The 26,463-nt window shown below is 40.8% G+C and overlaps 1 protein-coding gene across 1 annotated transcript; it reads right to left on the reverse strand.

Annotated features, from left to right (window-relative positions):
- Positions 1 to 5,165: 5,165 nt before the first annotated feature.
- Positions 5,166 to 26,378, reverse strand: LOC128693466 (small ribosomal subunit protein uS11). Its single transcript, XM_053783152.2, has 4 exons — positions 26,264 to 26,378; positions 23,246 to 23,489; positions 13,214 to 13,366; positions 5,166 to 8,107 (listed from the first exon to the last, which is right to left on the reverse strand). The coding sequence occupies exons 2-4, from the start codon at positions 23,480 to 23,482 to the stop codon at positions 8,042 to 8,044; spliced, it is 456 nt and encodes a 151-aa protein (XP_053639127.1). The 5' UTR covers positions 23,483 to 23,489; positions 26,264 to 26,378; the 3' UTR covers positions 5,166 to 8,041.
- Between the last annotated feature and the right edge of the window lie 85 nt (positions 26,379 to 26,463).

Here is a 26,463-nt window from a genome sequence, read left to right on the forward strand (position 1 = left end):
ACACTTTTTTCCAGACTGTATTCATAGAGGAAGCCGAAGTGACGGTATAAACACAATCCCACCAGCAAGTGTGTTTAGCTTTACAGATAACACAGTGGGTGCCTGCTCTAGTCTGCTTAAAATCAAGGAATCGCTCTGCGGTTATATTGTACCGATATCTGCCTAAGCAGCGCATTTCAAATGTACTGCACGAGCACAAGCAGGATTATTATAATTGAGGGAGCGCTAAACCCGTAGGGTTATACAGCACATGGGGGGATGGAAGGTATTCAGGCTCAATTCAGGGAACTGGAGTACAGATCCAATTCCCTAGATCAAGAGCCCCTCACTAGCATGAAGGAACCTCTCTTGAGGGGAGCACAAGCAGGAGACCACCAAGGCATGCACTTCTGAGAATGCCTGCCTGAGGTTTGGGATACAGAATGTGCAGCTGTGATTAAAACTGAGGTTGAGAAGAGGTGTAACAGCTCAACAATGGAGGATGAAAAAGGATTCCCACTAAAAGAAGTTTGACGCAAGTAAAGGTCCCAATTCGCCCAGTCAAATTGCCAGCGTGGGCTTCGAGAAGGTGGTGAATACGAATGAGAAGTAGGGAGGACTGGAAAATGATCGTTGTCGTGTAAGTCCGGGAGGACATACCAGGTAAAGTCTAGTGCAGTTGATGAAGAGCAAACTGAGAGATCGATGCAAGAGGGAGAGTGAGTATGAGGGTCAAAATGGGTAGGAGTACCCGTATTTAAAACATGGAAGGGGAGAGAAGCGAGAAAAGCCTCTTAATTGAATGCTGCGAAAGTCACAGTGAGACCCCCCCTCAGAGGAAATGGCGAGCATTAAAATCGCTGATGAACTGAATGGGTGGCAGTAAAGAAGAAACCAGAAATGGAATATCTGGGATAGATAATGCCCGAAAAGGAGAGAAATACAAATAACTTATTCAAGTAGATGCGTGCTGCAGTGTAATGCAGTGAAGTATGAACAAAGAGCTGATGGTATGGTATACCGGTGCATATAAGGGCACTTTTATTAAAGGTTCCATTGGGAAAAGGATCTGATGAATATAAAACATAGCCTGAAATGGGATGGATAACAGCAGAGTGTAATTTGGGTTTTTGTAAGCAGACACAAACTGGAAACCTGGGAGAGCAATACCTGAAGTTCACCCCAGTTACCTCTGAGGCCTCAGATATTCCACTATAAATAAACCATAATTTGCGAAGGGAAGGATGCAAAAAATCTGAAGGTAGAGGTATCTGTGGACTAGAAGGGTTAGAAAAGTCCACATGTGGAGGCAGCAGAAAACGAACAAGCAGCGAAAGTTTGGGACGCTGCGAAGAAAGAAGTTGTGCAGACAGAGACGAATGAAGAGGATCGGTGTCCATCCATGGTTTAGTCTCAGTATATTCGGAGATAGCTTCAAGTGTTTCAGAGGACAAGGACGTTGTGTGTGGGACGATACTTGAGATAGAAGGAGGAGGATGAGTAAAGATCGGGGGGACGACAGAATTTGCCAAAGTAGGGGATGACAAAAGGTTAAGAGGTAACTTGAGAAACCTGAGAGGGGACAGGAGAGGAAGCAACCTGGGAGGGGACAGAAGAAGAAACTTGGGAGAGGACAAGAGGGTAAGGTACTGTATGAGGAGGAGGATGAACCTCCACACTCACAAGAGAGCCAGTAGGAGGTGAAGAACCTGGTATAGAGACTGGAAAGGAAAGATGTGCGGGTTGAAAAAGTGAAGGAGGGGTTTGAGGAGCTTTTAACAATGGTGATTTTTTGGACTTCGGAGAAGTAGAGGGGTGATAGGGAGTTGTGCGAGGTCTTGTAGACATAGAAACTTGTGAGTGAGAAGATGAAGAGGTGAGAGCAGAATGAGGTGGCGGGGTAGGGACCTCGGAGTCCAGGACTGCAAAAGAATTAGAGACGGGTGACTGTGGAAGGGGGAACCACAGAGAAGGCTGTGGAAGTTGGGACTCCAGAGGTTGGGTGTCGTTCAGTAACTCAAGAGTAAGAAATATGGGGAAGTCTCCCCTGGAGGTGTAGATGAGAAACTGCCATGGCATAAGGAAAGCCTTCTGTCTCTTTGAGACAACTGATTTCTCACTCGTTTAAGTAAACCTGGCAATGGCGATTATTATTATTATTATTATAATCAAGGGGAAGCGCTAAACCCGTAGGATTATACAGCGCCTGGGGGGAGGGATGTGGAAGGCATTCAGGCTTAATTCGGGGAAATGGAGCACAGATCCAATTCCCTAAATCAAGAGCCCCTCACCAACATCAAGGAACCTTCCTGAGGGGTGGCAATGACGAGAGTAAGATGGGTGAGCTTCATTACAATTAAGGCAAGAGGGAGGTAGACCACAAGATGTATTGGTATGGTTGTCAGCACCACAGGCTGTGCATTCAGCCATGGACCTACAATATGTCACAGGATGACCAAAACGACAGCAATTTCTACACTGTTGTGGTGGAGGGATCACCTTCGAACTTGTAAACAGTGTCCTGCAATATAAATCAAGGATGGTAGGTCACGGCAGTCAAAAGTTAAGTGAGCTACATTGCAAGGGTAGTGTCTCCGCCTGCGGGCAGGTAGGAGATAAGTGCCTACTTTGAAGACTGGGAGATCTTGGAACTCAAGCTGTTCCAGAATGTCATCACCACATGTCTGGAAATTACGTTGGACAATGGTATGAGCTAGAATGACAGTACCACTCCAAGAATTGAGAGAATGATGTTCTTCAGTTGTTACAGGAATAGCATCTTTGATTGTAAGGAGAGAAAGATCATGAGCTTGGCTAGCATTCTGTACCATGATGTGTGCACTGCTCTCGAGAGCATGAAAAGATATATCTTGACCAACGTGGCGTAGGAGCACCTTGCTGATACTATGATCAGAAAGATAGAAGTCGGTCCCAATTATTATTATTATAATCAAAGGGGAAGCGCTAAACCCGGAGGGTTATACAGCACCTGGGGGGGGATGTGGAAGGCATTCAGGCTTAATTCGGGGAACTGGAGCACAGATCCAATTCCCTAAATCAAGAGCCCCTCACCAACATCAAGGAACCTTGAGGGGAGTCGGTCCCAAAGAAACTTAGTCCATTGTGTATTTTGAAACAGCATGTAAGAGGAGTGAGTGTCGTGCCAGTCTTTTCTGGGCAGTGAGAAGTAAGCGAAGGAGAATCATCAGTTAATGGTCTTGGGCGTTTAGGTGCGGGATCGGAGTTGGTCCGACGTGGGATGGGCGGGCAATCCGAAAATCACAGCACTGTAGAGGGAGAATTATTATTATTATAATCAAGGGGAAGCGCTAAACCCGGAGGATTATACAGCGCCTGGGGGGGGGGATGTGGAAGGCATTCAGGCTTAATTCGGGGAACTGGAGCACAGATCCAATTCTCTAAATCAAGAGCCCCTCACCAACATCAAGGAACCTTCCTTGAGGGGTGTAGAGGGAGAAGCTGGAAGCATGGTCGAAGAAAAGCAGAGGTCAGATGTATCAAAGGAGTCAGGTGGAACCTCGGTATCTGGAGCGGGTGACGAAACGGCACCAGAAGGTACAGATGCATTAGAAGGGTCTGAAGATCGGTCAAAGAACGAGGTAGGGTCTGAATAAGGTATGGTAGCAGAAAGAGGCCCAGGAGGAGCTGTGTCATGGATTCCGGACTCCATGGTTATGTCACTTCTTTCTTTTTGTTCTTTAGAAAAAAGATTATTATTATAATCAAAAAAAGAAGCGCTAAGCCACAAGGACTATACAGCTCTTTAGAAAAAAAAAAAAAAAAAAAAAAAAAATGAAACCCGTGCCATACCTTACCCTTCATGCCAGTAAAGCAGCAATCTGGGATAGCAAGCCACTTTGGTGGACAAAAAAGGGCAGCCGGTTATGTCACAAAGCATAGCTCCTCCTACCAACACCCCGCGAGATACACCCGTCACCCGAAAGACACCCAAAGCCACCCCCCGGGAGACTGGAGGGAGATTGGGACATTGCCAGGTGATCCAGATTCTACGGTAAACTGCACCACCACCAAGGACCTCAACGGGATGGGTTGGACCACAGTACCTTTTTCCCTATCTAGGAACAAAGAATGCCTGTGGGGAGAATCCCAAAGCTTTGGCTGAAAACAGGAAGGGGATAGAGGAGGGATGGGGAGAGGAGAAAGGGAAAGAGGTGATGGGGAGGATGGGATAGGGAAAGGGGGGTAATTAGGCTCGGTTTGAAGGAGACCAAAAGGTCTAATTCCTCAGCCCAAGAGCCTCTTCACCACGCCAAGGGGCAAATTATTATTATAATCAAGGGGGAAGCGCTAAACCCGGAGGATTATACAGCGCCTGGGGGGGATGTGGAAGGCATTCAGGCTTAATTCGGGGAACTGGAGCACAGATCCAATTCCCTAAATCAAGAGCCCCTCACCAACATCAAGGAACCTTCCTTGAGGGGGAAAAGGGGCAAAGCGCGAAGGGATTACACCTGTAGGAGTCCACCAGAAGAGGACTCTACCTTGCCCTCTCCCAGGTACAAACTTTACCACCATGGTCAGCCTCCAGGCTGAACACAAGGTAGCATATGATCATGGAATGGGATGGGAGGATAGCTCTAAGTCCTCTCATCAAGAGTTCTTTACAAGCATCATTATCATGAAGTGCTAAACTTGTAGGGATTTTACAACTCCTGTGGGTGGGAAGGGGACAAAGATGGAAGGTATTCAGGCTTAATTTATTGAATATAATATCTTTATTTCTACATGTACAAGGTACACAGTCCTAGCTGACATCAATGACATACTATATAGAAAACTGCTTGTTATGCAGTGCTTTTCAGGCAAATTAGGCCAATTTTGGGTGAACATAGACATGATTATAATCGTGGGGAAGCGCTAAATCCATAGGATTATACAGCGCCTGTGGGGGAGGTGATGGAAGGTATTCAGGCTTAATTCACAGAAGTGAACATGGACACCTGCTGTCCATGTTTTCCAGTCGCACTGGAGACTGACCCTCGGACCTGTGTAAGAGCCGAATGCGCTAGCAATCGAGCTACAGGAGCATAGATCCAATTATCTAAATCAAGAGCCCTCACCAGCATCAAGGAACCTCCCTTGAGGGCTTTTATGGCCATTTTTAGGACGATAACACTAAACCAGTGAGGGTCATTAAGCACATCTGTATTAAAATTATTTATTCATCTGTATAGGGTACACTACAAATGGTGATCAGGTTTCATCCTAAAGGGTTGGTAGTTCCATTTCCTCGAATCAAGAACACAACTAATATCAAGGTACCCTCTTGAAACTGGATGAAATAACTCACATTAAACTATATTTTCACAAGGAAGCATAAAACCCAGTTTCATGCAACACCTGGGAAGTAAGAAATAATCTGGCTCAACATAGTTCAAATTCCTTGGATCAAAATCTCATCTGCTTCAAGGCATCCCCTTGAAGGAAGGGCAGCTCCAATTACCTGGACTGAAAGCCCTTCATTATTATCGAGAGACCCCTTGAGAGGACATAAAATGTAAGACATATTTTCAAAGGTTTCAGTCTATCCTGGACCATTATGGATGTAAATATTATATTTGTGGGTATTTATTTTATTCAAAGGAAGTGTTAAATTTGTTAGCCACAAATTATTACTGTATATTCATTTTGTGCTGAACCTGTATGGATCATACGGAGGTATGGGAAGGGGTGCAAGGGGTAGGAGACAGTGGAAGTGATGGGCAAGGGCAAATGTAAAATTGAAATATGCATAAAAAGATTTATTTCCATAAATAGCCTCTCAGTGTCAATTGATGTGTATATTTGGGTGCTGTAGATGATGGAAGAGAATCCTGTGTGCTAGCCAATAAAAAGAGCAGTCTATTAATTAAGATATGCTGAAGTGACAAAACAGCTCTTATACAATGGCCTCAGGCGTTTTTCCACATGTAAGTTTTGTGTGTCCGATTCGTAATTGTGAGTGAAGTTCACCAAATCACAGTTGTGGGAAGATGGGCAGAATTGCAATTGTGGTTTGATAAAAGCAATTTGTTTTATTGTAACCTGGACCAGTGTTGTTGCCAACAGTTTTGGAATTGTTGACAGTACTGAGAATTAGTTCATGAAAAGAATACCCCAGCAAGAAATAGTGAAGTCGTGAATAGCTGACTGAGTTGCCGAGTCTGCTTGTTCATGGCCTTGAATACTGTCATGTCCAAGGAACTTAAAAAAAAAAATCTAAAAATGCAACAGCCCAAGTTGTATACGTACAAAGGACGATGAGACAAGGAGAGTCAAAATTTTCAGTAGTTTGTAATGCACTTTGGGAGTTGGAAACAATGAATGACAAGGCAGATATGGTCATAGTGTATGATAGTGATGAGAAATGTACATAACTGCTGGGAAAATACTCGTTAACTCCAGTAAAAACTTAAAAGAAACTGGCCTGTAACCATGAAATCCCTTAAGGAATCATGGTTGTGGATGGCTATGGCATTATCAACCCAATAGTTATCTGTAAACGTTAGGAAATGCATGTAGTTTTTAAAGTATAAAGTAAGGCCTTCTTCAAGAGGTCAGCCAGTTATTACATTAGAAGGTAACCTGAAAAAATGTAACCCTGCTTTGGTAGCCCAAGAGTTTGAAAGGACACTTGCATAACATAACAGCATTCTCAATATCACTACATACTATAGGAAGGGAAGACAACCTGCAGTGAAGAGGCAGTTTGAATGAAATCGAGCGAGAGCAACAATTTAGAGATTATTGCATTCTTGGGGGAGTGCTAAACCCAGAGGGTCATACACTTACTATTCACAGGGAGCACTAAACCCATAGGGGTCATACACTTATTACTCACAGAGTGCTAAACCCATAGGGGTCATAAAGCACCTGGGGGAACAAGAGGCATTTTGGTTCAATTCAAGAAAGGGAAGCACCAGCTCAATTCCTTACATCAAGAGTCTCCCACCAGCATCAAGTAACCTCACTGAAAGGGAATGATTTTGAGAACCATTATATTCCTGGGGAAATGCTTAACCTGTTGAGGGGAGCACAGCAACTAGGGAATGAGATTTATTGTTTGATTTGGAAATCACTCAAATTCCCTGTCATTATTATATATAGAGGAAAGCACTAAACCCACAGTGGTCACATTGCACCTGGTAAATGGAAAGCAACCAGGTTCAATCCAAGGCAACAGAATCTAAATACAATTCCTATGACTGAGAACCCTTCATCAAGGAACTACATTCAATGGACATTCAGGAAAGAGCACTGAACCCTCAAATAACTTCGACCAAGAGTCCATCACCAGCAAAGGCATCTTCTTTTCACTGAATGGAGAACCAGCATTAAAAGTAACACATGGTAGCTTGAAATTTCAAGACTTGAAAAACACGAACCAGAGATCCTTTGTAAACGCATTTAAATTTATTCACAGAGAGGCGCTGAACATGTAGGGGTCACAGAACATTTGAGGAATGTAATGCATTCATGTTTGATCCAAGGAAAAAAAAAAAAAAGAACTGTTTAGTATTTTCAATAGAAACAGTGACAAAGGCAAATTGCATGTCATTGGTGACCTTTGAATTGACAAAATCTACCATTATTATTACATTCATAGGACAGCATTAAACCCATAGGAGACATTATAGTACCTGGGAAAATGACTAAGCTCAGGATGACATATTTTACTAAAATAAGTTATTCTTATTCAGTTAACATAGCTATTGCAGTACAACATATAATGCAAATACAGTGGTACCTCAGGATACAAACAGCTCACAACTCGAACAATTATGTAAATGTATTTTTGAGGGTCCGAAATGGATTAATCTGATTTACATTATTCTTTATGGGAACAAATTCGTTTGGTATCAGCACTCGGAACAGCCTTCTGGAATGAAAAAAATTCGTATCCCGAGGTACCACTGCACTGTGATGATGTACTAGACATACATTTGTAAACCCATCTGTTTACAGGTAGCTGGGTCTTTCTAATACTTGTAATAGGGAAGATAAGAACTTATAAATGATGAAATTTATTACAGCAATCAAACTACAGACGCCTACCCCGGCGACCTCCCTTCCTGCGTGTACTGTCAGAGGGAACTGGAGTAACATCCTGCAAAGGGAAAAAATAATTAAAAATTGAAAATTTATCGAACTTTTAGAGTAAATACACCATATTAAATAGGCTATTGAAAACAGTGAAGAGTTTTTATGAGGATAGTGAGGATCAGGTTAGAGTATGTGGGAAAGAGGGAGATTACTTCCCAGTAAAAGTATGCCTTAGACAAGGATGTGTGATGTCACCTTGGTTGTCAATACAGTGGACCCCCGCTTAACGATCACCTCCAAATGCGACCAATTATATAAGTGTATTTATGTAAGTGCGTTTGTACGTGTATGTTTGGGGGTCTGAAATGGACTAATCTACTTCACAATATTCCTTATGGGAAAAAATTCGGTCAGTACTGGCACCTGAACATAATACTGGAATGAAAAAAGTTCGTTAACCGGGGGTCCACTGTATATTCAAAGATGGGGTTGTAAGAGACGTGAATGTGAGGGTCTTGGCAAGAGGTGTGGAGTTAAGTGGGAGTTGTCACAGTTGCTTTTTGCTGATGACACTGTGCTCTTGGGAGATTCTGAAGAGAAGCTGCAAAGGTTGGTGGATGAATTTGGTAGGGTATGTAAAAAACAAAATTAAAAGTGAATATAGGAAAGAGTAAGGTTATGAGGATAACAAAAAGATTAGGTGATGAAAGATTGGATGGAGAGAGTATGGAGAAGGTGAATATATTCAGATATTTGGGAGTGGACGTGTCAGCAGATGGGTCTATGAAAGATAGAGGTTTTTTTTTTATTATTATCACACTGGCCGATTCCCACCAAGGCAGGATGGCCCGAAAAAGAAAAACTTTCACCATCATTCACTCCATCACTGTCTTGCCAGAAGGGTTCTTTACACTACAGTTTTTAAACTGCAACATTTACACCCCTCCTTCAGAGTGCAGGCACTGTACTTCCCATCTCCAGGACTCAAGTCCGGCCTGCCGGTTTCCCTGAACCCCTTCATAAATGTTACTTTGCTCACACTCCAACAGCACGTCAAGTATTAAAAACCATTTGTCTCCATTCACTCCTATCAAACACACTCACGCATGCCTGCTGGAAGTCCAAGCCCCTCGCACACAAAACCTCCTTTACCCCCTCCCTCCAACCTTTCCTAGGCCGACCCCTACCCCGCCTTCCTTCCACTACAGACTGATACACTCTTGAAGTCATTCTGTTTCGCTCCATTCTCTCTACATGTCCGAACCACCTCAACAACCCTTCCTCAGCCCTCTGGACAACAGTTTTGGTAATCCCGCACCTCCTCCTAACTTCCAAACTACGAATTCTCTGCATTATATTCACACCACACATTGCCCTCAGACATGACATCTCCACTGCCTCCAGCCTTCTCCTCGCTGCAACATTCATCACCCATGCTTCACACCCATATAAGAGCGTTGGTAAAACTATACTCTCATACATTCCCCTCTTTGCCTCCAAGGACAAAGTTCTTTGTCTCCACAGACTCCTAAGTGCACCACTCACCCTTTTCCCCTCATCAATTCTATGATTCACTTCATCTTTCATAGACCCATCTGCTGACACGTCCACTCCCAAATATCTGAATACATTCACCTCCTCCGTACTCTCTCCCTCCAATCTGATATCCAATCTTTCATCACCTAATCTTTTTGTTATCCTCATAACCTTACTCTTTCCTGTATTCACCTTTAATTTTCTTCTTTTGCACACCCTACCAAATTCATCCACCAATCTCTGCAACTTCTCTTCAGAATCTCCCAAGAGCACAGTGTCATCAGCAAAGAGCAACTGTGACAACTCCCACTTTGTGTGTGATTCTTTATCTTTTAACTCCACGCCTCTTGCCAAGACCCTCGCATTCACTTCTCTTACAACCCCATCTATAAATATATTAAACAACCACGGTGACATCACACATCCTTGTCTAAGGCCTACTTTTACTGGGAAATAATTTCCCTCTTTCCTACATACTCTAACTTGAGCCTCACTATCCTCGTAAAAACTCTTCACTGCTTTCAGTAACCTACCTCCTACACCATACACCTGCAACATCTGCCACATTGCCCCCCTATCCACCCTGTCATACGCCTTTTCCAAATCCATAAATGCCACAAAGACCTCTTTAGCCTTATCTAAATACTGTTCACTTATATGTTTCACTGTAAACACCTGGTCCACACACCCCCTACCTTTCCTAAAGCCTCCTTGTTCATCTGCTATCCTATTCTCCGTCTTACTCTTAATTCTTTCAATAATAACTCTACCATACACTTTACCAGGTATACTCAACAGACTTATCCCCCTATAATTTTTGCACTCTCTTTTATCCCCTTTGCCTTTATACAAAGGAACTATGCATGCTCTCTGCCAATCCCTAGGTACCTTACCCTCTTCCATACATTTATTAAATAATAGCACCAACCACTCCAAAACTATATCCCCACCTGCTTTTAACATTTCTATCTTTATCCCATCAATCCCGGCTGCCTTACCCCCTTTCACTTTACCTACTGCCTCACGAACTTCCTCCACACTCACAACTGGCTCTTCCTCACTCCTGCAAGATGTTATTCCTCCTTGCCCTATACACGAAATCACAGCTTCCCTATCTTCATCAACATTTAACAATTCCTCAAAATATTCCCTCCATTTTCCCAATACCTCTAACTCTCCATTTAATAACTCTCCTCTCCTATTTTTAACTGACAAATCCATTTGTTCTCTAGAGGTGAATCATAGAATTGATGAGGGGAAAAGGGTGAGCAGTGCACTTAGTCTGTGGAGACAAAGAACTGTCCTTGGAAGCAAAGAGGGGAGTTTTACTAACACTCTTATATGGGTGTGCTGAGGAAAGGTTGTTGAGGTGGTACAGACATGTAGAGAGAATAGAAGAAAACAGAATGGCTTCGAGAGTGTATAAATCTGTAGTGGATTGAAGGCGGGGTAGGGGTCGGCCTAGGAAAGGTTGGAGGGAGGGGGTAAAGGAGGCTGTGTGTGTGTGAGGGGCTTGGACTTCCAGCAAGCAGCGTGAGCGTATTTGATAGGAATGAATGGAGACAAATGGTTTTTAATACTTGACGTGCTGTTGGAGTGTGAGCTAAGTAACATTTATGAAGGGATTCAGGGAAACCGGCAGGCCAGACTTGAGTCTCGGAGATGGGAAGAACAGTGTCTGCACTCTGAAGGAGGGGTGTTAATGCTGCAGTTTTATAAACTGTAGTGCAAAGCACCCCTCTGGCAAGATAGTGATGGAATGAATGATGATGAAAGTTTTTCTTTTTTTTGGGCCACCCTGCTTTGGTGGGACTTGGCTGATATACGTATACGTGTATATTATATTAACACATCGGCCGATGTGTTAATAAAAAAATAATAAAATAAATATTAAATACTGTAGCTGTCACAATATCCACTGATATTTCCCTCTCCTTGTATAATGCAAATTAATCACTCAAACTGGTTTATGAAGTCAAAAGAATTATAAACCACAATCTCTTAACCCTTTCACTGTCTCTTCTGTAGATCTATGACGACACCATGGTTGCTCATGCAGATCTATGCATAAATTCTAGCAGCCTCAAATTTGGTGCAAAAAGCCTGGTAGGCCTAGATATGAGTGAGGGTCTGTGCAGTCAATGTGCACAGTATGTATACAAAAAATGGAATAACAGCAGTGCATTGTGGGAACATTGTCTTAGTATATCATTAGTCACCATGCTGCAAAGATGCAATGGATTCACTCTCAGGCAAATTCAACAGCTATTATTCCCCAGTGACAGCCCCAACAATGAGGATTACAGAACTGAGGATGAGTTCTTTGGTTCTGAATGTTTAATGAATGAAAATGACACACAGGATGCCAGAAACAGCACTGAAAACCCTGATAAACCGCAACCAACAACATCTGTGGTCGATTCTTCCGGAACACATCCATTATGCTGTATGCAAAAGCTCATATTTTGATCTTCTAACACTATATACTACAAGGAATTTATAATACTACAGTTGTTTCAAGGCATAATACCCCTCAAAACATGGAAATAAGTCAAACCAACTATAATGGATTTTCTACATTATTTATGGTACATACCTAGGTTCGAGGGTATATCCTAGGTTATATAAACTGTGTCCATAATGTGTCTTCCAGACCACTGTAAAACATTTATAACAAAATCCTGGATTAAAACTTAGCGTACTCTATGGCTGAATAGTACTGGTAATATGAAATTGTAATAAATTTGGAATAAAGTCATTTTCGTGCCACTTCTACACCATTTGTTGGTAGTGGAACAGCTCCTGATTTCACTGTTTATTTATGCTAGTTAGGCGTACTAGTACACTGCGTAGTTAACCATGATCCACTGTGTGGACCCTCCTGGCCTTAGATTTTTTCCAAAGGTACATAGAGATTGTAGAAAACAGAGATGTGATGGTCAAAAATATTGGCAGATGGCAAGACCTGAAGGTACGAAAAATTTGGCACACTAGTCAATTGTGTATTAGTACACTGGACATAGTTTAAGGGTTTAAAAGCAGCAGACTTCATAACATGGGTTAGCTGATTAAGTAGCTGCTTGCTTACATCTAACATGACCTACATTAACTTTCCACCGCTTATCAAATGCCATAAGTAACAACTAGGAGGGAGGTAAGTTACTGTAGAAATTTTTACCCAGCACAGTAAAACAAAAATTTAACTGGGAAGGGTAGTTTTCAAGTTGGCCTGAATGTAACCTCATTTTTCTCGTGTTGATGTCACATAACGAAAGTTTAGGTTACACCTAAATTCTCAAGAATACAGGCGAGTGTGTGTTTACCATAATTTTTTTTTTTCAACAAGTCGGCTGTCTCCCACCGAGGCAGGGTGACCCAAAAAAGAAAATTCCCCAAAAAGAAAATACTTTCATCATTCAACACTTTCACCTCACTCACACATAATTACTGTTTTTGCAGAGGTGCTCAGAATACAACAGTTTAGAAGCATATACGTATCAAGGTACACAACATATCCTTCCAAACTGCCAATATCCCAAAACCCTCCTTTAAAGTGCAGGCATTGTACTTCCCAAAATCTTTGTATATCCAATTTTTTTAATTGACATAATTTTTGTAACAAATTGATACTTACTTCAATGCGACCAATCTTCATGCCAGCACGAGCCAAAGCTCGCAATGCAGACTGCCCACCTGGTCCTGGAGTCTTAGTCTTGTTGCCACCAGTGGCTCGAATTTTGATGTGCAAGCAATTGATACCCAGTGATTTACATTTCTCTGCAACATCCTGCAAGAAAAGCAATGTATGAAAATAATTTAACAAAGATTAGATAACAAAAGTAAATTAGATACTGTATGTACAGTGTGTAATGGTAGAAAGTTGAAAGTGAACACAGATAAGAGTAAGGTGATGAGGGTATCAAATGATTTAGATAAAGAAAAATTGGATATCACATTGGAGAGAGGGAGTATAGAAGAAGTGAATGTTCTCAGATACAGTGGTACCCCGAGTTTCGAGCTTAATCCATTCCAGGAGCTAGTTCTAAAGGTCGAAACATTCGAAACTGGAAGCAGTATTTCCCATAAGAAATAATGTAAATCCAATAAATTCATTCCTGCTGTCAGGAGGCATGACAAAATAGTATTTCTATATGACACTATTATCAACTCGAAGGCTTATTTATCTATCACAATTCATCTAATATGACATAAACAATATAAATAACATAAAAACCTGATATACACTCTAAAATGAATAAAATATGTGTCATTACGTATGTGGTGGCAGGGGAGGATGCAGTCGCGGACATTCTTGCTCTAGTTATGAAGACATCTTCCCATTCTTTCCTCCTTCAGATGTGTTAGTACAAGAAAACGGAGTTTGTAATGCTAACTGCATTAGATTGCTTTTTCATAAGAAAACCATAATGTAGAAATGAAATGGTGTATGTACACCATTTACATACCTTGCAGAAAATAGGCTTTAAACTCCACAACTTGCACCTGTGCTGGCATGCAGGAACACATTAAAATCATTAAGTGTGTCTTATTAGTCATGAAGATGCCATATTAATAATAATAATAATAATAATAATAATAATAATAATAATACAGTGGTCCCTCAATAATAGTCCATAATCCGTTCCTGGAAGTGGGACTATTATCGAAATGGACGATTTACGAATAAATTTTCCCCATAAGAAATAATGTAAATTCAATTAATCCGTTCCTGACATCCAGAAGTATTAAAACAAATTTTTTTTTATATGAAATATAGATGTAGTACATAAACAATACAGTGGCACATGGTGAATTAAACATTAACAGAATAACACTTACCTTTATTGGCGATTCTTCTTTGTGTATGGAAGACTGGAGAAGGATACTGATTGGATGAAGTACTGTTTGGAGGGGGAATCCCCTTCCATCAACACCTCGGGTACCAATTGCTTTTCTGGGGTTACTTCTCTTCTCTGTTTCTTAATGCCACTAGGACCACCTTGAGAGTCACTGGAGTCCTGTCTTGCAAAAAAACTGTCCAGAGAGCTGTTTCTGGCATCTCTTTAAAACTTCCCTAAAATGGGCCAAGACTCTGTCACTGTACAAGTTGCCGATATGTCTTGCAACATCCTTCTCTGGGTGATGTTTCTCCATAAATCTTTCCATTCTGCCCCACATTTCAAAAATCTCCTTAATTTCTGAAGAAGGCACCTTCCTCCATTTCTCTTCCTCCTCCTCTGCAGCAAGATTCTGAGCTGCGATCTGTTGCTCTTCCTGCTGAAGCTCTTGCAGCTCCTCAGTGGTTAGCTCTTTGTTGTGGTCCTCCACCAACTCTTCCGCATCCTCCAAACTCTCATCCAACCCCATGGAACTCCCCAGTGCCACAATAGAGTTCACAACTGACATAGGCTTATCAGGGGCCACCTCAAACCCTTCAAAATCCCTCTTGTGGATGCAATCTGGCCACAATTTTCTCCAAGCAGAGTTCAAAGTCCTGGTAGTCACTCCCTCCCAAGCCTTACCTATAAGGCTTACGCAATGGAGAATACTGAAATGTTCTTTCCAAAAATCTCGTAGGGTCAAATGAGTGTCTGAGGTCACATTCAAGCACCTTTCAAACATTGCTTTGGTGTAGGGTTTTTTAAAGTTTGCAATGACCTGCTGGTCCATGGGCTGGAGGAGAGGAGTGGTATTCGGGGGCAAGAACTTTACTGTGATGAACCCAAACTCCTTCAGAATGAGGTCATCCAAGTTTGGAGGATGAGCAGGTGCATTGGTCATTACTAGGAGGCACTTGAGATCCAATTTCTTTTCAAGGAGGTAATTCCTCACACTAGGGCCAAACACTTCATTGAACCACTCTACAAAAATTTCCCTCGTGACCCATGCATTACTATTAGATTTCCAAAACACACACAATTTACTCTTCACAACATTGTTTTTCTTGAACACTCTGAGATTTTCAGAATGGTACACTAGTAACGGCTTCACTTTGAAATCCCCACTAGCATTAGCATCAGCCTGTCTTTCATAGGCTTGTGTCCTGGCAGCGCCTTTTCTTCCTGAGTAATGTAGGTCCTCTTTGGCATTTTCTTCCAAGAGAGGCCTGTTTCATCACAATTGAACACTTGTTCAGGTTTCAGTCCTTCACTGTTTATGTACTCCTTGAATTCATGCACATATTTTTCAGCCGCCTTGTGGTCCGAACTGGCAGCCTCACCATGCCTTACCACAGTGTATGCCAGTACGCTTCTTATATCTCTCAAACCAGCCTTTGCTGGCCTTAAATTCACTCACATCACTAGTTGCAGGCAATTTCTTTACCAAATCATCATGCAATTGCCTAGCCTTTTCACAAATAAGCGACGCCATAAGACTATCTCCTGCTAATTGTTTCTCATTTATCCACACCAATAATAACTTCTCAACATCTTCGAGTACTGGTGATCTCATTTTTGTCAGCATATTTACCCCCTTTGCAACAACAGCATCCTTGATTTCCTTTTTCTTGGCCATGATGGAAGATATGGTTGTACGGGATTTGTTATACATCCTGGCCAGTTCGCCCACACGTATGCCACTATCATATTGTTCAATGATGTTTTTCTTAAATTCAATCGTATTTCTCACCTTCTTTACCAAAGGCTTGGCACTAGGAGCTTTCTTTGGAGCCATGGTAGCTTATTTAACACTTAAATAACTTGCAAGCACTAAAATAAATGGAATATTATGAAATATTTCGCTGGAGCGTGTGAGGGGACCGTCGCTCACTGGTAAACAATGGCACACTGGCTGGGAAGGAAAGGCCGAGGCGGCCCAGAGCGTGAGTACGCGTCCGGGACGAAGGACTATTAGCGAGTTACCGAACCATTTCCGAGCTAATATTTTGACGAAAAAACAGGACTATTTCCGAAATGGACGACTTTCAGGCTGGACGATTACTGAGGGACCACTGTAATAGGCAGTAGGTTGGTAGAGAGCAACTGCCCAGGGAGGTACTACCGTTCTGCCAAGTGAGTGTAAAACAAAAGCCTGTAATTGTTTTACATGATGGTAGGATTGCTGGTGTCCTTTTTTCTGTCTCAAACATGCAAGATTTCAGGCACGTCTTGCTACTTCTACTTACACTTACGTCACACTACACATACATATACAAGCATATATACACACACACACCCCTCTGGGTTTTCTGCTATTTTCTTTCTAGTTCTTGTTCTTGTTTATTTCCTATCTCCATGGGGAAGTGGAACAGAATTCTTCCTCCGCAAGCCATGCATGTTGTAAGAGGCGATTAAAATGCAGGGAGCTAGGGACTAGTAATGCCTTCTCCTGTATAAATCACTAAATTTAAAAAGAGAAGCTTTCGTTTTTCTTTTTGGGCCACCCTGCCTCAGTAGGATACAGCTGGTTTCTTGAAAAAAAAAAAAATAATAATAATCACTCTGAGGCACATTAATTGTCGTATAAAACATTAATATGGACATTTTGCTTAATCCACCTATGATATTTTTTCAAAATTATATAATAAACATGCTACGTAACATAACAGTGGACCCCTGGATAACATAATTAATCCATTCCAGAGAAAGTGTCTTATTCTGAATCTGACTTAATCCGAATTAATTTTCCCCATAAGAAATAATGGAAATCCAATTAATGTGTTTCAGACACCCAAAAGCATTAAAAAAATGTTTTCTACAATAAATATACATTTACTTACACAGAAAACAATGATGCATGAAGAATAAAACAATAACAACATCACACATACCTTTACTGAAGACATGGTGATGTATGGAAGATAGGAGGAGGAGAGAGGATGGAGAGTTTACAATTGTTGGGAAGGGAAATCCCACTCCATAAAGACTTCAGATACCAAGTCCTTATCCTGGGTTACTTCCCTCCTTTGTTTTTTAAAAGTTTTCCAGAGAGGTCTGTTTCTGACGTATGCTAGGAATTGTGTTGGGAGACACGACAAGACAGTCCTTCAATATGACACTAACATCAGCTCTAGGGCTTATTTATCTAGCACAATTCATTTAATATGACATAATAAACAATATTAACAACGAAGAAAGATGATATATACTCTAGAATGAATAAAATACATCATTATGTCACAAGTGTTGCTGTGTTGTTGTTGTTGGGTTTATAAGGGCCACTGAGACATAAGCCGTGTATAGTGGTGGTGAAGGCGGCAGCAGAGGCAGTAGAGATGGCGGTGTTGCCAGTCGCCCTATATAACTCCAACAACATTGGAGGAGTTAGGTTCGTGCTGTCCCTTTTCTATTGATTAATTGCTTAACTTACTTGCTACAGTTAATGCTACGCTTTATCGCTGGCTGCCGCTCTAGCCTTTACAGACTCCTGCTGCTTTAATATTGTACATATTGCGGAATCACTGAAAAAGGCACAGTCTCCCATCTCTCTCAGCCCTTTCCCAAAGGGATGGCTGGCACTAGGTCTCTTTGGGCCCATGGTGGCTTATTTAGCAATTACAAGCACTAAAAAGAATGGAATAATATAAAACGTATTGTATGAATGCGTGGAATAGTTGTCACTGGCTGGTAAACAATGGCACACTGGGCAGCTCAGGCCCAGACACAAATGACTTATACCGAGTTCAGCGACGTTCACCGAGCCAATATTTTGACGCAAAGATGTTACTTATTCCGATGATGTCTTAATCTGGGGGTCCACTGTATAAACACAATATAAATATGAGATGTTTTTCCAATCGGCTTGACAAAGTGAACAAAAACCATTCGTGTCCAGGCTGATATCAACAACAACTGATTTCTTTACAAAACTTGCAAACATGGGGGGAGAGGGGGGGGTCACATACCTACCACACTTTGATACCTACCTATCTTACTATTCACCTTGCACCCTATATTAAGACCATTAAAACTACAAATATTTTAAGGTAAGTATAATGAGTGTACTGTATATGCATTTTATCGCTCTAGGGCACTTTAAATGCCTAGTATATAATGCAATGCTTACTTGAGAAACAAAGCCAGACCGACTCATTATGCCTGTGTGGGGAGGGGCACAGGCATGGGGCAGGCAGACAGGTCTGGTTGGTGGTTTGAAACACAGGGAACGTTTGATACTTGGGACAAAATTGGTGTGAAAAAAGCGGTCGAAACTCAAAGCTTTCAATAGTCAATGCGTTCAAAACTCGGGGTTCCACTGTATTTGGGAAACGACTTATCAGCAGATGGATTTATGAAGGATGAGGTTAACCATAGAATTGATGAAGAAAAAAAGGCGAGTGGTGCATTGAGGAATCTGTGGAGACAAAAAAACATTATTCATGAAGGCAAAGAAGGGAATGTACAAAAGTATAGTGGTGCCAACACTCTTATATGGGTGTGAAGCTTGGGTTGCAAATGCTGCAGTGAGGAGGCAGCTGGAGGCAGTGGAGATGTCCTGTCTAAGGGCAATGTGTAGTGTAAATATTATGCAAAGAATTCGGAGTGTGGAAACTAGGAGGTGTGGTGTTACTAAAAGTATTAGTCAGAGGGCTGAAGAGGGGGGTGTTGAGGTGGTGTTATCATTTAGAGAGAATGGATCAAAGCAGAATGACTTGGAGAGCATATAAATCTATAATAGGGGAAAGGTGGGGTAGGGGTCGTCCTTGAAAAGGTTGGAGGGAGAGGGTAAAGGAGGTTTTGTGAGCAAGGGGCTTGAACTTCCAGCAAGCATGTGTGAGCGTGTTAGATAGGAGTGAATGGAGACGAATGGTTTTTGGGATCTGACGAGCTGTTGGAGTGTGAGCAGGGTAATATTTTGAAGGGATTCAGGGAAACCAGTTAGCTGGACTCGAGTCCTGGTAATGGGAAGTACAATGCCTGAACTTTAAAGGAGGGGTTTGGGATATTGGCAGTTTGGAGGGACTTCTGAACTGTCATATCTGAGCGCCTCTGCAAAGACAGTGATTATGTATGAATGAGGTGAAAGTGTTTAATGACGATGAAAGTATTTTGTGTTTGGGGATTTTCTTTCTTTTTGCGTCATCCTGCCTTAGTGGGAGGTGACCAACGTGTAACGCACACACAAAAAAAATTATAATAGGGGAGTGCTAAACCCGTAGGATTATACAGTGCCTGTGGGACGGGAGGGGATGGAAGGTTTTCAGGCTTAATTTAGGGAACTGGAGCACAGATAAAATTCCCTAGATCAAGAGCCCCTTACCAGTGTCAAGGAACCTCCTTTGAGGGGGAAGCTCGCATCCTGAATTTTTGCTCGTACCCAGAAACAAAAAAATCGACCGAGTGACTACTTGTATCCTGAAAAACTTGCATTGTGGGGCACTCATAAGCTGAGGTTCCACTGTACAGTGGTACCTCGAGTTTTGAACAGCTCCCAACTTAAACAATTATGTAAGTGTATTTTTGCAAGTGCTTTTGTAAGTGTATTTTTGGGGGTCTGAACCAGACTAATCTAATTTACATTATTCCTCATGGGAACAAATCCGTTCAGTGTTGGCACTTTACCAGCCTTCTGGAACGAATTACAATGGACCCTCGGTTTTCGTATTTAATCCGTTCCAGAGTGATTGGTGAAAACGGAAACCATTTTCCCCATAAGAAATAATGTAAATCCAATTAATTTATTTCAGGCACCCAAAAGCATTAACAAAAAAAATGTTTTTTTTTTTAGCTTAAATATAGATTTACATGCAGAAAAGAATGACAAATAAATATAAAGCACTAATAAAATGTATAAATGAACATTTAACATCACACTTACCTTCATTAAAGACTTGTTGGAGTATGGCAGACTGGGAGTAGGGGAGAGGGAGGCGAGTTTATTGTTGGAGACAAGACAATATGCTTCAATATAACACTAATATCAACTCCACGGCTTGTTTACCTATCATAATTCATCTAATATGACATAATAAACAATATTAATAACACAGAACATGACATATACTCTAGAATGAATAAAATGTCTTTATGCATGTCACAAAAGGTACAGTGGACCCCCGCATAACGTTGGCATCGCATAGTGTTAAATCCGCATAGCGAAACATTTTATCACTAAAATTTTGCCTCGCATAGTGCTAAAAAATTCGCTCAACGCGATTTGTCCGAGACGTCCATGCGGCCTGAGCCAGCCTCAATTGTTCTGCCAGTGGCATTGTTTACAAGCCAGCCTCCGCAGTAACATTCAAGCATACAATCGGAACATTTTGTATTATTACAGCCTTTTTATAGTGATTTCACCTGAAAAGTAAGTGACCATGGGCCCCAAGAAAGCTTCTAGTGCCAACCCTACAGGAATAAGGGTGAGAATTACTATGGAGATGAAGAAAGAGATCATTGCTAAGTATGAAAGTGGAGTGTGTGTCTCCAAGCTGGCCAGGTTGTATAGTAAACCCCAATCAACCATCGCTTCTATTGTGTCCAAGAGAACAGCAATCAAGGAAGCTGTTCTTGCCAAAGGTTTAACTGTGCTTTCGAAACAGATCGCAAGTGATAGAAGATGTTGAGAGACTGTTATTGGTGTGGATAAACGAAAAACAGATAGCAGGACTTGACACCTCAAGTCCTAATGGAAGAGGATTCCCCTTCTAAACACTAAAACCATCCAGTCTCCCCTCCTATCCCATCAATCATCACCACATCTTCAATAAAGGTAAGTGTCATGTAACTGTGCATGTTTTCTTAAGTTTGTGTGTATTAAATTTAATATTTTATGTGGTAAATTTTTTTTTTTCATACTTTTGGGTGTCTTGCACGGATTAATTTGATTTCCATTATTTCTTATGGGGAAAATTCATTCACATAACGATAATTTCGCACAACAATGAGCTCTCATGAATGGATTAATATCGTTATGCGGGGGTCCACTGTATTATGTTTTCTGAAAAAGTCTATGGTCATGGCATGCCAAACCTTAGCATGTTGCACACCTCCATTCATGTTGACAGCCCACAGGTCACTTTGCACTCTTGAATTTAGTCCTCAGAGAAGTTGCCATTGTAGAATATTCGGAAACAATCATAAAAATAGTAATTTTTTTTTGGAAAAAAAAAAAAAAAAAAAAAAAAAAAAAAAAAAATATTTCCTCTTAATAACACCAATAACAAAATAATTACATTTTTGGAAAAACATACTTAGAAATATGACTGCATCAACATGTTGCCAGAATTATGCACTATTTTTCAGTAAGAAAACTTTTTTTCCATAATTTTTCAATTTTCCTTTTTCTTAATCCCTCCTAGGGAGTTCACAAGTAGTACCTTAATATACAATGTAAGCTGATAATTCTCACTGCATCCAACTCGGCTTAGTAGGTCAACATTAATCTTCCCCACACTCTTCCAGTGTGACAAACAAAATGCAAGATGAATTGTGTAATTTTTACCTAGTAGAATATAGTATGACATCAAACTTATCTGGCAAATCTAGAGGTGTATTGAACATGACCCCAGTTTTCCCACATTTACTTGAAGTTAATTTTCATTAAGCACAATTTCATGAACATTTCCCATGCGTTACAAAGGTATCGACTGAAGATTACATAATATATGCCATGAAGTTTAAAAGGAGACAGGATAATACATGCCGGCTAACAGTATATATGTAACCTATACAGTGGAACCTCGGTACTCTAACACTTTGTTCGGTAAAAAAAATAGCTCGGTAGTCGACTGTTTGCCCAGCACTCGAACAAGCACACACAACCTGCCAGAAAATGTGCGCCAGTCTCCCTGCAGCTGTCGCTCAGTCCAAAACTGTTGAACTTTGCGTTTCTTAGCATTTTTGTTTTTTATATTATTTATATAAATAAGTCACCATGGGGGCCTAAGGAGATTAGTGATAACAGTTAACCAACAAGAAAATTGGTTTGCCCTGATGTAAACACCCCCTCCGCTTCTCCATATAACATGCCTTTTACTGTATTTATTTCGGCGTCTTTATTGTGCTTCTAGGTTATCTATCACGTTTCTGATATCAAGTTAGCATAAATGTGATAGATGACCTTAATTACTAATATTAGCATAATTACACAACATTGTATTCGTGCCACCACTAGCATCCAGCTATCAAGACGACTCATCAGATACTGAATGCTCCTTCTGCTGGGTCCCGCCCTTCTCCTATAGCTCCTCCCACTTTGTGCCCCTCTTATATTAAGCTTGCTTTCCATTTTGAATTTTTATTCACACAAAAAATAGAAGATTTACTGTTATGCAGACTACTGCATTATTGAAAAAATGGTATAAAAAATAACGCATTTGTGAAAGCATATTAGACCCACCAGTTGATGTGTACTGGATGCGTGACGTGATCTGTTTACTCTTGAGCATCAGCAAAAATCGAACATTTCTGCTACTCTGAGCTCAATTTCAAGGTACTTTTAGTCTGTAAACCTTTCAAATCATCTCTATTTCTGTGATATATCTCTCATTTTATCAAATGAGACCAAGAAAACGAGAATACAATCATAAATACCATACGAAAATACACTGCAAAGTAGCTGTAAGTGTATTTTTGGGGGGTCTGAAACAGATTAATCAAATATACATTATTCCTCAAGGGAAAAATTTGTTTAGTACTCAAACAGCCTTCTGGATCGATTAAGTTCGAGTACTGAGGTTCCACTGTATAAATAACTTAGCCAGGAGCAATAAAATTAAACTAATTACCTGAGCAGCCAACATAGCAGCATAAGGAGAAGACTCATCACGATCTGCCTTCACTTTCTGCCCTCCAGTGATGCGGACAATAGTTTCACGACCAGACAGATCAGTCACGTGCACAAATGTATCATTGTAGCTGGCATAAATGTGACATACAGCAAATACTTTCTCACCATCAAGCACTTGTGGGCCAAGTTGAACCTGTACCTCCTCCTTCTGAACCTTTCCTTTACGGGGAGCCATGATTTACCTGTAATAGATGTACTGAATTAATTTTATAAATTAAACTATATACCAGTAAATATAGCATTTTTCACAAGTTCACATGTCTGCATCAAAATTTTTACCAACAAAAATTGACTAAAAGGAACTAAATCTACATGGTGAAAAGTATATATACCTGGGAAAAGGGGATGATGACTGGAGTGAAGAAATTAAAAACAGAAATAAAGGGGGATATAAATAAGATGTAGAAAAATCCACGACACAACTTGCAGTAATGAATTTAAATTGAGCATACAGCGGAACCTTGGTTTTCGTTTGCCCTGGTTTTCGTCAAATTTGTTTTCGACGTCTTTTTTCGTCAAAATAGTCCCAGTTTCGTTAATCACCTTCGTTTTCGTCCGCCTTACCGAATGTGTCCGCACGTCCACACAAAACATCCTACGCGTGCATTCTGAGTCAGTCTGGCTTTGTTTCTTGTAGAGTGAACATTACCCTGCATGTTCATATGAGACATTTTGTAATAATCAATTGTTTTTAGTGCTTGTTTATTGAATGCTACTGCTAAATAAGCCACCATGGGGCCAAAGAAAGTTCCGAGTGCCAGCCCTTTGATAAAGGTGAGAAACACGATAGAATTCAAGAAAGAACCTGTAGAAAAGCATGAAAGTAGCGTATGTGTGGTTGATCTTGCCAGAATGTACAGGAAGTTGCAAGCCGTGTCTGCAACATGTTCCATGACAATGCCATGTCTCATTTTAGGTAAATCTTAAAGAGACGCCAGAAACAGACCTCTCTGGACAGATGTTTTTGTGTGACAAGGGTACAGTGACTCTCAAGCTGGTCCTAGTGCCACTAAAAGACATGGAAGGGAAGTAACCCTGGATAGGAACTTGATACCTGAAGTCCTTATGGAAAGGGATTCCCTTTCCAAACAATAAACTCTCCTCCCCCACCTCCTTGCCGTCTTCCATACGCCAACAAGTCTTCAATAAAGGTAAAACTGATTTAAATGTTCATTTATACATTAAAATTAGTGCCTTATATTTATTTCCCATTGCTTTCTGTATGCAAAACTATAGTTATTCTCTATAAAATGTATTTTTTGTTAATATTTTTGGGTGTCTGGAATGGATTAATTAGATTTACATTATTTCTTATGGGAAATATTGCTTTAGTTTTTGTTGAATTTGGCTTTCGTCAGACTCTCTGGAACGAATTAAAAATGAAAACTGAGGTTCAACTGCATTCAGTTTTAGAAAGGACTTAAAATAAACTGGCAGCTACTTCAGTAATCACCACTTTTGAAGTTCCAGAAGCACACTTATTTAATAACTTAGGTCAGATTTCTGTTAGTGACGTATGTGTATAACTTTTAACACATTTCTTGTTTTTACATGATACAAACATATATCCTGGCCTGGTGGCTAAAGCTCCCGCTTCACACACACGGAGGGCCCTGGAGTTTACCTGGAGAGAGTTTCGGGGGTCAACGCCCCCGCGGCCCGGTCTGTGACCAGGCCTCCTGGTGGATCAGCGCCTGATCAACCCGGCTGTTGCTGCTGGCTGCACGCAAACCAACGTACGAGCCACAGCCCGGCTGATCAGGAACTGACTTTAGGTGCTTGTCCAGTGCCAGCTTGAAGACTGCCAGGGGTTTGTTGGTAATCCCCCTTATGTGTGCTGGGAGGCAGTTGAACAGTCTCGGGTTCGATTCCCGGCGGGTGGAAACATTTCGACACATTTCCTTACACCTGTTGTCCTGTTCACCTAGCAGAAAATAGGTACCTGGGTGTTAGTCGACTGGTGTGGGTCGCATCCTGGGGGACAAGATTAAGGACCCCAATGGAAATAAGTTAGACAGTCCTCGATGACGCACTGACTTTCTTGGGTTATCCTGGGTGGCTAACCCTCCGGGGTTAAAAATCCGAACGAAATCTTATCTTATCTTATCTTATCCATAAATAATTACATTGTTAAAGACAAAAAGAAATTATGAAATATTAAAGTTACTTTAACCTAAAAAGTATGGTACCCTAAAACTGGAATATGGAAAATGTGACACCCATTTACAAAGTAATGTGACATCCATTTACAAAGTGGAAGATAGGTCCTTAGCTTCAAATTATAGACCAATCAGCCTAAGCCCAACTGTAACTGCAAATGAGATTCACAACCACCTTATAGGATATAATCAATGAATCTCTGCATGATTTTACAGCAATTTAGAACCTTAGTCTTGTTAAGTTAAGAGGTGTCAGTTTTGTGTACAATATAAAAAATAAAGACCTAACTCGGTGCTATTATGCACATTTCCGGTCGTCCCAGGATCGAACTCGAGCCCTTAAGATGAGAGCTGAGGGCACCAGCACTTTAACCATATTTTTCTATACATTCTATATTAACCATATATATCTTAGTTTTCATAAAATAATAGGATTTCCTAAATATTCTTGAAAACGTCAATATCATCATCTTGGTGCAAATGTTGCTCAAATCAAACTTATAATACTAATGACAATGACGAAGCAAGAATATTTCAATAAATGCTTCACAAACGGCAATAAAACGGTTACTTGATATTATACGAAATAATAATAAAAAATTTCGATTCCATGTGCAACGGGAGACATTCATGCCATCCGTCATTTGTACACAAGAAATACTCTCGGAAATTACATTTTATATGTTGATCGGTAACTTTCAGCGTCATCATTAATTATAATACTTAAGTATGATTACTAAGCTAGCACAGCGCATTTACAAAGGAAGAAACTAAGAAAGGATGACCGAAATATTTACCGATGTATGTTGTCAGTCCTCAGATACAAGGTGGAAGCATCAGAGGCACTCGTAAGAAAGGAAAAGTTAAGGAACTGTTTAGACTGACCACAACTCAATACTACCTAACATGGTGTTATAAACTTAATTTATAATTTTTTTTGGCTCTTTCTCTTAGCTGAATTTTTTGTAAATTTTTTAAGTGCGCGTAACTAATACTA

This window comes from Cherax quadricarinatus, chromosome 57 (genome assembly GCF_038502225.1).
Source record: "Cherax quadricarinatus isolate ZL_2023a chromosome 57, ASM3850222v1, whole genome shotgun sequence".
NCBI classification, from domain to species: Eukaryota; Metazoa; Arthropoda; class Malacostraca; order Decapoda; family Parastacidae; genus Cherax; species Cherax quadricarinatus.